The 13,755-nt window shown below is 53.0% G+C and overlaps 1 protein-coding gene across 4 annotated transcripts in view; it reads right to left on the reverse strand.

Moving 5' to 3' along the window:
• Nucleotides 1-13,755, reverse strand: part of EVC2 (EvC ciliary complex subunit 2) — a 130,886-nt gene that overhangs the window by 41,838 nt on the left and 75,293 nt on the right. For all 4 annotated transcript variants that reach the window (XM_070613279.1, XM_070613281.1, XM_070613282.1 and 1 more), the window contains 3 exons: nt 12,794-13,248; nt 7,168-7,372; nt 2,709-2,831 (listed from right to left, as the gene is read on the reverse strand). In XM_070613279.1, coding sequence (XP_070469380.1) covers nt 2,709-2,831; nt 7,168-7,372; nt 12,794-13,248 — 783 coding nt within the window. The remainder of the gene's footprint in view (nt 1-2,708; nt 2,832-7,167; nt 7,373-12,793; nt 13,249-13,755) is intronic.

The following is a 13,755-nucleotide window of genomic DNA, read 5'->3' on the forward strand; positions in this document are numbered from 1 at the left end:
TAATATCTACATAGTACAGCTGATACATGTAATATACTGTATGTGCCTATTGTAAATGTGTGATATATATGGACATATAAAGCATTGAGCAGGGCCAGCCAGGTGGCACAGTGGTTAAGTTCGCACGTTCCAGTTTGGCGGCCCAGGATTCACTGGTTTGGATCCCGGGTGCGGACATGGCAATACTTGGCAAGCCATGCTGTGGTAGGTGTCCCATATATAAAGTAGAGGAAGATGGGCACGGATGCTAGATCAGGGCCAGTCTTCCTCAGCAAAAAAAAGAGGAGGATTGGCAGCATATGTTAGCTCACAGCTAATCTTCCTCAAAAAAAAAGAAAGAAAGAAAGAAAGTGTCCAGCAAGGGGCCCAGAATGCCATACACACTCAAAGGCAAAAAATAAATAAATGCTATTATACTTTAAGAGGTGAGGTAAGTTCTTAAATCAGTGTGTAAGACAAAAATGAAATATTAATCACCCTTGAAAAACCCAGTCTTCCCCCAGAGCTGGGGCAGATGGCTGTGTCTTCCGCCCATGTGAAGGGTCTGGCTTCTGCTGAGGACAAACGTATGCCTCAGATGGAAATGAGAGAGGTGAGCAAAGGGCAGGTGGGCTCAGAGTCTCACTCAGGGAACCATGGAGTCCTCTCACCCGCTCACTCACCCTGTCTCTCTCCTCCATCAGCGGGGCAGGTGAGACAGCCCGTCCTCTCACCCGGTCACTCACCCTGTCTCTCTCCTCCGTCAGCGGGGCAGGTGAGACTCAGCCCACCTTCTCAGCCTGACCTCTGAGACCTTGCCCCCATGGTCTGCTCTCCCGTGCCCTCAGGAGGTCCCACACTCCAGCAGTGCGGCGCTTCACGGGGCGGCAGATTCTCTGGGCCTCCTCAGACCTGGCACTGTGTCCTCCAGCATGGCTCAGGCCAAAGCCAACCCCCACTTTTCCTTCTCGGACAGCCTCCACCTTCAGGCTGACAGAGGGTCGCAAACCAGCACGGATTGGAGGACACGCCCCACCCGACCCTCCTGCTGTATTTCCTCCCCGTGGGGGAGCTCGGTTAGCACAGCTCCTGCTTCGCCACCCCTCTCCCCTTCTCCTCCCCGGGCCACTGGGAGCACACAGGGCAGGCTGGCCCAGCTCTGCTCGGGGAGCCCACTTTGCTCTGCTCCTCTGGGCAGGCTGCTCTGGGGCCCTTGGACGCCTGCAACTGGGTGACTGGGTCTATTTCTGGGGTCGTTTAGGGAGCCCATTTGGCTCTCACACTAATTTCTATCTTCTGAATTAGCCTTTAACAATAAGAAAGATGATATTTTCGCCTCTTCCCACCTTATTCCTTGTCTTATTTCTCAAGTTTATATGGAACATGAGTGGGACTAGGGGGGCCACTTCTCGGGTCCCTTAAGACACCAACAACCTGGACCCAGCTGGCAGGAGCCCGGCCCTCGCCCAGGCCAGGTTCTACTGCTCTTTGCAAGAGTAAGCATTTGTGTTCTGAGAAATACACTTACGTTAAAAAAATAAAGTAAAATAAAAACCAGGCAAAAGACATGGACAGAAGGTAGAAACAAAACAGCCGCTCCGAAAGAGGGCTTGACACATCCATTCTCCAAACACACTCCTCCCGGGAACCTCTGCTGAGGGCTGGGGGACAGCAGGCACCGGGCAGGGATGACACGGTGTCAACTCTCCAATGTCACCTCCTCAAAGACCTGACCTGACTGTCCTCCTACAGGCAACCCCACCGCCCCCTCGTCCCCAGCCTGTCACTATCATGTTGTCTTATTCATTTCCTTAATGGCACTGATCATGGCCTATAATTTTAAGTGTTTTTATCCATCTCCAACTGGAATGTGGCCTGGTGAGAGCAGGGACCACGATGGCCTCAGTCACGGCTGCAGCCCCAGAGTGTGATACGATAAGAGGGGACACCTGAGGACAGAGGCAGCACGTTAGGACAGCTAAGAACAAAGCTCCTTCATCCAGATAAAGAAAGATGGAAAGTGGGGGCCGGCCCAGTGGCGCAGTGGTTAAGTTCACACTCTTCACTTTGGCAGCCTGGGGTTTGCAGGTTCAGATCCCAGGTGCAGACCTAGCACCGCTTGTCAACCCATGCTGTGGCGGCGTCCCACTTAAGGTAGAGGAAGACTGGCACAGACGTTAACTAAGGGCCAATCTTCCTCATCAAAAAAAAAAAAAAAAAAGAAAGGTGGAAAGTAATTCCAGGAAGAGGGAAGAACACAGATGAACACCATGTGGTCATGCATGTGCATGTACGGGAAATGTAAACTACAACTAAAGAGTGATGAGAACGGGGCTGGAGAGGGAGGCCAGGCTGCTTGTGGGAGCCAGGAGGAGGGGGTGCAAGACAAACAGGGAGACAGAAGTGAAGCAGCAGGTGCAAACGCCTCAGCCCAGAGCAGGCACCAAGGCGGCGGCACCCACGGGCGGCGGGGGAGCAGCAGAGGTGAGGGCTGAAGCAGGAACCAGAGACCTCCAGGTGGAGAAGGGGAGGAGAGGGTTCAAGACAGAAGGAGCGGGTGGAAAGGCCTGGGGGACAGGAGTGAGTCCCACCTGTAGGACCACAGTCTAAACCCACGGCTTGGTGGAGATGGACAGCAACAGCCCCCAAGGGCTCCGTGCACCTTGCAAAGTGGGCGGCCATCAGCCCAGCCGTGTGCAGTGAGATGCAGACGGGGCAGGAGCACTGACCTTCTCAGCCAGGTCTTCAGGGGCCTGCTCGTCAAACAGCTGGATTTTATCTTCAAGGCACTTCTTCAAAAGCTCTATCTTGCTCTTGCTTTTGGAGCGCGGCTTTCTCGCCTTGGACTGTTGCTGGATGGGGCGAGAGGAGACACCTGCAGCTAAGTGCCCGGCAGCAGGTTCCTGCAGCCCGCGAGTCCCAGCGCGAGAGCAGCGTCTGCAGGCCACGGACAGCACAGCTGCCCTAGGCTGAGAGGGGAGGGAGACGGAGGCCTTTCTGGAAGGAGCTCAGTCCACGGGGTTCGGTCTTCACGTACTTGGGGGGCTCCTCCCCACAAAGGGAGCAGAGGGACTCTCGTGGGCAGAGCCAGACAGACCGCAGAGCCACCCCGGGCGCACCCATCTCCCGCCGTGGGACCTCAACGGGCCAGCCTCTGAGTAGGGAGCAGGACTGGAGAGGCCCCCCCACCTTGGAAAGCTCACTGAACAGTGGAGAAAATCACAGTAAACAGCAACTAACACAGACACCCTCAGAGGGCCAGCCAGCGCCATGAGAGGCAAGGGACCTAAGGAGAGCTCCAGGGATCATCTGACGCCGGGTGGATGGGAAATATGCAGAGGGGGCGGCCGCTGAGGCTGGTGGTCTGCGTCTGCTCAAGGGCGCACTGTGCCCACAGAGATTAATGTGGTCAGAGCCCCAGAATAACAGCGTCCACACTCCACAGATGGGAGGAAGCCATGCTGCGGCTGAGACCCACATGACAAGATGGGGTCAAGCCTGTGAAAATCTGAAGCAGTGGGTTCCACACCCTGAGGAGGAACAAGCTGGGGCTGGAATGGAAGCAGCAAGGGAGAGAGTGGTTGAAGATGAGGCCACACGTGCTCAGTAAATTGTTATTCAATTGATGAATGAATGAGTGTAGCAGACGCCACAGTCTCTGAGCCTCTGTTCGTACATCTGTACATCTGTACATCCGGGGACAGTAATATCTACTTCATAGGATTATTGCAAGAACATAACATAAACATAACAATATAACCACAAAAACACAGCAACATAACACAATACAGCACACCATAACACAACATGACGAAACACAACAGAATATAACAAGAATACAACAACATGACATGTCATAACATAGCAAACATAACACAACACAGCATAGCACAATGGAGCGCGACACAACACAGCACAACACCCCTAAGAGGCTCGCTGCGATATGCAGCAGGTGGTCCCTCCCCGATCAGGGCCGGTCCCCTCGCTTCCCCAGCTCGCCCGCTCACCCTTTCTCCTCCCTCTCACTACACCCCTTGAGGCCCCACGGTCTCCCAGAGCCTGATCTGGACCTGGACTCGGGCCTGCCCACGAGACTCTGAGCTCCCACACAATCACTTAGGCTGGCCATGATGACAGTACAGGAGAGGACCCCGTGTCCTCCGTGCCTGCCCCAGCCTGCCCAGGGGAAGCAAGCACATACACAGTGATTCACTGAGCCCAAACGCCCCAGCTGACAGAGGCGGAGACTGAAGTCAGAAGAGCTGAATCAGGGGGCTAAAGCGGCGTCATGGGAACCCTGAGAACCACCCTTCAAGTTTCCTGACTCCCGAGCCTAATCTCGGTGAACATCCAGGCTGGGCTCAGCTAATTTCACGAGCCAACTAGTTTTCATCTCCCGATCTAACAGGGATAACACCAAAATTAGGAAATTGTGGCTCAGCGTCCCTTAGGAACAGAGCCAGGCTGGCAGGCAAGACCCTGAAGCCCAGAGCACAGACGGGGGGCTGGGAGGGGATAGAGCTAAGAGGGGCAGGGCAGGGCTGGGGGCGGGGGCACAGGCCCATCGGGTGCATCTCTTCCCAGCCCCGCACACAGAGATGTCCAGGTGGTAGCTTGAAATTGGCCTTGGAAGGAGTATTTCCACCCGGGAAATGGGCAAATGCTACAAATCAGGGTTTCCCTACTCCCACCTCCCCTCCCCTACCTCCCCCAACCCCCACCGAGGGTCAGTCTACCAGCACACGTCTGGTCAGGAACCAGGCCACGTGGGGCCTTGAGACTATGGTAGGACGTGTATCCTGGCAGAGAGAGCCACAGAAAGGCTTGAAGAAGAGGGTGGCAAACAGACTTGCACATCTCTTAGACTTTACCAGGTCCTTTGAAGCTCATTTGTAAAAGGTCTGAGAGCCCCGGGATGTATACACGGCAGATACGTCAGCCATTAGATACTGTCCCTGTTCAGGGTCCTGGATCAAACAGAGGTCAACAGGCGGGAAAGTGAGGGGTTACCTAGTGGTGAGATGACAGGGTGGGGGAGGCCCAAGGGAATGGTACCATCCAGAGCACCAGCTAATTCTTTTCTACATTATGACTACCCAATTCCCACAAGAATCTTCGTTATGCCCATTTTACAGATGGAAAAATAAAGAATTAAAAAACACAAAAATCTACTTAAAGTGAGAGCTCCCCAAGCTGCTCACCTGCAGGACAACTGGCCCGCATTCCCAGGCTGGCCAGAGAAGGCCTGGATCCCACCCCTCAGTCTGGCGATGGAGCTGCTCTCCCTGATGGCAGTGTAGCCACGGGGCAGGGGCTAGGCAGGCTGAATCAGTCTCTTTTCTCGGCCCCAGCTCTCAGGAAACAGCCAGCATCTGCATCGGCATCTGCATCTGGGCACTTTCTCCAGATGGCGCTGGGGAGGGAGCCAGGCTCCGCCCAGACAGACACCAGCCCCTCCAGACCTTGCTGTTCTCTGGGAGGCAGGAGCATGTTGAGCGAGCACCCTTCTGCCCGGGGCAGAGGCATCTGTCCCTCTGAGGCAGCCTGGAGGGCCATTTCCATTTCAAAACCAGGTACCTGGGACAACTTTAAAGTCAGAAACTTACTTCCTCCAGCAGCGAGCGGCCCTCGGTCAGCTCAGATGCAGGGGAAACACACCTAACTCCAGTTGTATGGAAATATTTTTACTCATTGTTTCAAAGCCTTTAAAATTTTTTTTGATAATTTGTCCCTTACTCTCTAGCTATCACCATTTCATATATCCTGCATTCTTCTAACAGAAATAGAAAAAAATCTTCAATTTTTTTCAATGGAAAAGCTTCCAAATCATTTCTGTCTGCTGTTTTTCACTCAGAAAAGATACGTCTGATTTTTTTTTCTCCTGAAGAAAAAGCAGTGGGTTTGAAGTTGGAAAACACCGGTTTCGAGCCCAGAGCCCCTACCCCCTGCCTGCCTCGGTCAATCTACTTTCCCTCTGCTGGTCGGTTTTCTCATCTGTAAAACGGGCACGTGACGCCCACCCCTTGGCACTGCTGTGAGCTCAGGTGAGACCATGTGCGTGTGAGTGATTTTAATGTGTTCTCAGTCTCAACAGATGATCCCCTCGAGGGAACGCCCAACATTCTGCACACATCTGGTGGGTGGGTGGTTCAGTCCACAAAATGTATTGCTTTCCTCCTGTGCACCAGACACTCTTGCGGTGCTGGGTACGGAGTGGGGAATGGGTCAAGGAGCTCGTGTGTAGTGGGGACACGGATGATGAACAAGTCAAGAAACAGGACGTTCCGGATAGGCATCAGTCCCATGAAGACATGAAGCACAGCCATGGGACGGAGAATGCCTGGGGAGAGGGGTCTCTGGATGGGCGCTCCAGGAGGCCCTCTGTGCAAGCGACATTTGAGTGGAGACAGGAACAGACCACAGCAGCTGGCCCTGTGATGTTCGGGGGGAAGTGTGTTCTTGGCCTCAAAGGCCTTGGCTCAGGGCGGGCTCCTCAGAGGCAGAGCTGGAGACAGAGCTTGGGGTGCCCATGGTTTCCTGAGAGAGGGTTCTTCAGAAGCATCCCATAGTGGGGAGGGAACCAGGGCAGGGAGGGGAAAGAGGCCACGTGAGGCGGGGGTCTCGGGTGAGGTCTGGCCCTGACTGGTCCATGGGGGCTCTGGAGCAAGCAGTGCACCAAGAGCTGTGTACCCTGGAGCCACATCACAGGTGCTCATAAAGGCAGCTGTCAATCACCACCCCACAAGGCCCAGTGGGAGAGACCCCCTTTTCCTGACCCACGTGAGCTGAGGTGAGCATTCTCCTCATGCCACTTACAGAAGGGGCAGGCCTTTTATGCCCTGAGAAGGTCATGGGCTGTGGCTGAGGGAGCAGGAGGGAGGGTAACAGGTGGTTCCCATTCACCAGGGGCAACGGCCGGGAGAGGGGTCCAGCTGTGAACTGTGAGCGGCCAACACTCACGGCCACTGGTGAGCAGTGCAAGGCCCCAGACGCCAGTGGTGTCCACTACAGACCTTAAGGTGAGGACAAGCTTAGTGGTTCCAGGAATAGCCAGGCGGTTCCAACCTCCTGGCTGGAGAAGAGAGGACGGGGGAGAGCCCAGGCTGGGCGGTGGGGCCAGATTGCACAGGATCAGCATCTGGGAGACGCCCCACCCCTGCAACCAGGCCCCCGCGATGTCCATCCTACCTGCAGCTCGGGGGCAGCCAGGGCCTGGTCCAGTTTCAGGAACTCTGCCTCTCGCCAAGCAGTCTGGAGCCGCTGCAGCAGCACCCGGGCCCGGATTTTGGGGAGGGCCAAGCTCCTGTCCATCTGCGCGAAGCAGCCGTGCACCTCCTGCCTCATCCTCAGCAGCTCCTCCTCGGACAGCGAGAAGGCAGAGGAGCTGAGCTTCCTGGCCAAGCAATTACAAGGAGACGTCGTCATCGGGAGAAACCACTGGGGTTGTGCTGGGGAGGGAAAGCTGGAAACTCAAAGCTCAAAATCTACGAGTTCAATGAATGTCAGGGAAAAAAAAATCATCTCCTTAATCATGCACTCATTCCCCAAGTATTTCTTGAGCCCCTAAGGTGCGTTGTGTCGCATTTAACATCATACTGGAGCTGAGAATTAGGGTTGAACGAGATGAGATGTGAGGGTGTCTGTGAGGAGCATCTCCAGTGGTCATGACCTTGAAGATAACCTAGTCTCACTTTAGAAACAGACCTGAAAACAAAGACTGTCCATTGAGCCTGGTGAGCAGCACGCTGTGAGCAGGAACCCGTGGCCCAGAGGAGAGATGGCCAACTCAGCTCAAGAGGGTCAAAGAATGGGGGTCCCTTGTGCTGGGTCTTAAAGGATGATGATCACTTAGAGAAAACCTGTTCCATGCTGGAAACCATGCTGAGTGACCTACCGTTAAGGGTTGACTTGTGTCCCCGAGAAAAGACATGTTTAAGTCCTAACCCCCAGTGTCTGTGACTATGACCTTATTTGGAAATAGGGTCTTTGCAAATGGAATTAAGAAGCAAGCTGAGGTCATGTTGGAGTAGGGTAGGCCCTTAACCCAGTATGGCTGGTGTCCCCATAAGAGGAGAAGAAAGGCAGACACACAGGGAGAAGACGGCCATGTGACAAGAGGCAGAGAGGGAGAGATGCAGCTATGAGCCAACAAGTGCCACAGGCTGCTGGCAACACCGGCAGCTAAGAGAGAGCCGGGGAACAGACTCTCTCTTCGAACCTTCTGAGAGAGCAGGGCCCTGCCGACAGACACCTGATCTAGACTTCCGGCCTCCAGGACAGAGAGAGAGGACATTTCTGTTGTTTTAAGCCCCAGTTTGCGGTACTTTGTTACGGCAGCCCCAGGAAAACAAATACATTGACCTACGTCATCGCTAATCCTTCTGACAACTCCGTCCTCAATTTACAGATGAGAAAATTGAGGAACAGCCCCTCTTCCTCTCTGGCAAAGCCCACAGCCCACTCTGCAAAGGAGAGAGGCCAAAAGCTCACCTCCTGCCCCCGAGACCCAGTTCTGGTCCATGGGATGTAAGGGGAAGTCTGCTGGGGACTTCTGGACAGAATTTCCTCCCTGACCTGGGACAGAGCAACAGAAGGAGAAGTCTTTTCTCCTCCTTTCTGCTTTGGGAAATGCGTGGTGTTCATTTATTCATTCAACAAATATTCTCTCTGGTTATTCTGGCAATGTTTGATCAGCGCTGGTTGCACAAAATATGCTTTGTGGATGCTTTACATTCAGAAATATCTGCAGGATACTACTGTGGGAGGCTGGGGCCAGGCCTACCACACCCAGATCTCAATGTGGGAGCGTGGGACTGTGGCTCAGCTGGAAAGTTCTCTTGTGGAAATAGAATAGGATCCTCAGGGCTGGTGTGGGCCCCAGCCAAAAAGAGTCTGAGGGCCCGAAACCCACATTGCTGACACTCCTGTCTTGGGTTCTGTGCTCCATGGGGCCCACGGGTTTTTTTAAAGGACCTCAGGAAACTTCAGCTGCTCCTCATGGAGAATCTTTGCCCCCTGTGTCTGCTGGTTATGCGGAATCCAAAGGGAAAGCAACTAAGATGAATCTGAGTCATTATTCCTACCCACCTTCAAACCAGATCGGCCCTGGGCGGTCTCGTCCTAATCCTCCTACTACACAGGCACCAAGACAATACAGAAATACAGGAGACGGGCTCACTGCCCTGAAGAAATTTAAAATCCAGGCAGGAGTTTAGGAAGTAAGTCTCAAAGACACGCTTTCCTTGGCAAAAATGTGCATCCTTATTAATTTCTACTTTATCCGACAAGGTTTACAGCCACTCCATCTTGCTTGAAATCAGGAAGCTTATAAAAATGTGTTTCAAAACTATTGTGCAGAGCCATTTCTACGTAATGCCTCAGAAATAAAGCCGGCAAGCTCTTAGAATCTTAAATAAGCGAACTATATAAGCAGACTCACATTGTGTGCATTGTGAGTTGACCCTCTTTAACCCTTAGAAAAATCATAGAGAGCTTTCTGATAGCAAAGTGAGAGTCCTCTTTGCTGAGTGACTGAATCGGCAGCGGCTTCAGTAACTCTCCCTGCAACACGGACCCAAATAACGCTGGAGAAAATGGCCATCCGGTGATCGGAACGTCAAGTCTAATTCACATGCTTTGACTAGTCCAGAGCAGGCTGGAACGTGTAAAGGGACTGTGGTGGAAAGTAGACTGAGCTGAACAATTACCGCTGAGAGCGATTCCTGGGAATAAGGAGTGGCGGCTAAGGAACTGATTTTTATGGGCCTGGAGAAGACAGCACCTTGTTTGTTCAAGACAACAAACTCTAACAGAGACTCGGAAATAAACGAGGACAGAACCATAAAAAAACGGGGAGAAAGAGCCGAGAGGTCACTTAATCTACACCAAGACAACATCGCTCTCTGCGAACACCTGGGACCTCTTCTCCCTGGGAGGAAGGTTAGTCCCTGGGGACGAGCACTGTCTAGGAGGAGGCAGAAAATCACTGAGGCCAGGAAGATCCTGTCCTGTGGGAGCTAAGTGCTGCCAAGGATGGAGGGGCTTTGCAGAAAGACGCTCTGCCGTGCGGTCCCTCGGAGGGGTCAGGAAGAGCGCAGGCCTCGGTGCAGACGGGGAGGACACGATGATGAGCAAGCAGAGCAGACCGGATCAGCAGAGAGGGAGGGGGACAGACGGACTGAGCAGATGTACGGACAAGGACTCATTCCCTTCCCTCTCCCCCAGCCCTGACCCACCACATCCCCGCCACAGTCCTGTCAGTGCAGCCATTCTAATAACAGGGCCATGGAGTCAGAATTTAAATAGAGCCTAAGATTTAAACTGCGGAGTGTCTATACCGAGAGAAGAATACTATGAGGGCTCTGGTTCTGTTTGTTTATTTGCTTGAATGGGGTTTTCAAGGTTGGTTGGTTTGTTTAAAGGAAAAGCAACTTTCAGGACTACTGATTGATGAGTCTGTTGGTTAAAGAGAAAAGAGGCTCCATGTTACTGCCAAATGGGCACAATTATGTCCTTACATGTCAACAGTTACTGAGTTTGTCTAAATAAGCAGACTGTGCAGATGGCGGTCATTGTTTATCTCCGTTGTGCTGTTATTGTTGGTTTTTTTCATTTTGTTCCTTCACCCCAGTCAGACCGGTCTCCCCACTTCACACCCAGATAAGGACCAGGACATCCTTAGTCTCAGCCCGACCCCGCCCCCCTCAGCAAACACCAGTGGCAGTGCCCGCTCATCTCTGGCTCCCAGTACCAGGTCCATGGTTGGCACACAAAACGTACCTCCTTCAGAGCCTGGCAAAGCTGTGGATTCTCCCTGGTGTATCCCAATATGGTTAGCTGCTCATGCCTCGTTTACTACGATCATCTATTTATGTGTCTGCTTCCCCTGAGAATCCGCATCCTTCCAGCACCGGAATGACGGTGGTAATGATAGCAGCAACCACTCGACAGCCACTTATTGTGGACCAAGGGTTGGCATAAAAGATTTAAATATACTAGCTCAGGCAATCCCTCACTGATGCCATGGAGCTGGTATTTTCTAGACATGGCTGATAACCTAAACTAGAGCCACTTCCTTAGCCCTTGTTGGCTCAGCGTCTGTTTAGAGGGGTTACTCTCCAACAGTGTTGGGGATAGGAACACTCCTCACAGCCCCAGGGAGGGAACTGCCATTGGTCTAAGGCATGAAGTGGCAAACGACAGCCCAAGGACCAAATCCGGCCCACTGCCTGCTTTTGTTAATAAAGTTTTATTGGAACACAGTCATGTTCACTAGTTTATGGATTGCCTTTGGCTGTTTTCATTCTACAAAGGCAGAACTGAGTAGATGCAACAGAAATCACGTAGCCTTCAGAGCCTAAAACATTTACTGTCTGGCAGTTTATAGAAAAATTTTGCTGCCCTCTGGTCTAAGACGTTCATGGCCATTTCGCTCTCCTTGCTGGTGAACGGTCACGGATAGGCTTATGACGTAGTCCTGCCCAGCGGGATCGAAAGGGTCAATGCCTCAGATGTTAAAAAAAGATGGTGAGTGCGACATCTAGAGCTGCAGCAGCTATCCTGAAACCACGAGGGGATGAGCCCAAAGACCAAGGCAGCACACCGAGGACAGTGGAGCAGAAAGATTATGAGAGCTGAGCCCTTGATGGTATCATTGAGCCGCTGAACCAAAACTGGAAACACTGACCTCCTGAATCCTTCTTATAAAGTATTTTCTTCACCCTTTAAACAGCCTGGTAGATCACGTGCTGCAGAAAGTACCCTAAATGATTCAGTGTTGTCATTCCCATTTTACAGGCAACAAAGATGAGGCTCACAGAGGTTAAGTAACTTGCCTCCACTCACACAGCTGGCGGCGGTGTTCGGATTTAAACCCAGGTTTTCAGGTCTGCACTGCCTCCATCTCCTTCTTCTCTAGAGCTACAGACTGGCCATGTTTGGGGCTCCTCCAGTTCGCCATCTGGTGTGCCAGCCCCAAACAGCGGCCGAAAGCTTTGTTGGTTTCTACCATGCCACTAAAGGCCCCCTTTTGGGGCCAGGACAAACCTCAGTCTGCACCAAGATCTGGCCAGCGTTGCAGGGAAGTAAAGGGCTGTCGAACGTCGGCCCCTCTGGAATTTCACTTCCACCCGTGCTCGTTGCCTCCACAGCTCTCCTTGTCTTTACAAACACTAGTTGTGCAATTTATTTATTATTTTCTAGTTATTGTAGCAGGAATGTTGGTTGGCTGTGACCTACACATCCTATTCAGAAGTGATTACATGGTTCTCAAACTCATAATCAAGATAAATAGCCCAAACAATGACTCAGTGAATGAAGGCGCCGTGTGAAGAGACGGTGCACGTGGTGTACGGCCCAAACTGAGGCTCAGTATACGTGCTGCCTTGACATCTGGTGAAACTGGGAGGGCCTTGAGTGGCCTCACTGCAAGCTGGCCTCCCCACTCTGCTCCTGGGGACAAGGTGCCCTCCTCAAACAACACTTCTTATCGCGAGGACAAGGCACAGGCCCTGTTTACCCCTGAGCGGTGGGCTGCAGATCGCTGCAAGCCTGTGCGATGATTCAAACAAGCCAACCATACCCTCCCATGGGAACCAGGGGGCGCCTCACCCTCTTGGTACCACAAAGCCTGCCTCCCACCGCCCCTGGGTATTCACTCTGCAACCCCCGAGAGGCCCTGGGTGACTCATGAACTGCTGTCCACCTCACTGTCCGGCGTTGGGCATCGTGGGTTCAGCCACCCCCATACCCACAGGTGGCATCGCTCCCTCCAGGTGGGCGGAGAGGAGGTGATTAAACACACGCACAGACTCACAGAAAGATGAAGCGCTCCCAGTGTCTCAGCTCCACCTGCTCGTCCGTCGAGGCCTCCGGAGCGTCGTCCTTCAGTCTCTGCCTCACGCTCTGGACGCCCTCCTGGCCCCTGTCCCGCTCCTCCGCCTCAAGCTGCTCGGCCCGGGCCGCCATGTCCTTGCCGTGCTCCTCCAGGATCTGCTGCAGGAAGAGCCAGGGCACGCTGCGCTTCAGCAGCTCCTGGGTCATCACCGAGTTCTGCAGGCGCCGCAGCTCCTCGGCGGCTCTCTCGGACAGGGAGAGGGTCAGGGCCCTGAGGTCGTCCAGGGCCGCCTGGTCCAGGTGCTCCTGCAGCTCCTCCAGGGCGGTGCTGTGCTCCGCCATCAGGCTCCTCCACTGGCCCAGGTACTGGCCCAGGTCCTCGGCAGCTCGGAAGGCTTCCCCGACGGACAGCTGCTCCTTGCGCTGCTCCTTGTGCTGGCGGGAATGTCAGGAGGCAAATTAAATGGGGACAGGGCTCGGTGGGGACAGCCCTTTGGGAAAACATTTGGGAAATTTGTTGCAGGAGGCACAGAACGTCGACAGCCTTTCCCCAACAATCTCACATTTAGAAAATTGTCCTTAAGGAAATAACCCAAAATATAGTGAAAACTTCACTGGTTTGACATTTATGGAACACGTATTTATTGAGTAGCAAAGCCCAAGAGGCAGACCAACTGGGTTCAATCCTAGCTCCTCCACTGACAAGCTGAGTGACCTAAAGTTAGTGTCTTACCCTCTCTGTGCTCAATTTCCTAATCTGTAACATGGGGATAATAACAGAATCCACCTCTCAGAGGAGTTGTGAGGACTCGATGAGTTGCTTAATACACGTGCAGCTCTTAGAGAAGTGCCTGGTGTAGAGTTTGCATCAGTAAATGTCTGCTATTATTATTATCATGTCCCAGGCACATAGTACAGCTAATTGTGATATTATAAGGAAAA

The sequence above is a fragment of the Equus przewalskii genome, chromosome 3 (genome assembly GCF_037783145.1).
Source record: "Equus przewalskii isolate Varuska chromosome 3, EquPr2, whole genome shotgun sequence".
Classification (NCBI taxonomy): domain Eukaryota; kingdom Metazoa; phylum Chordata; class Mammalia; order Perissodactyla; family Equidae; genus Equus; species Equus przewalskii.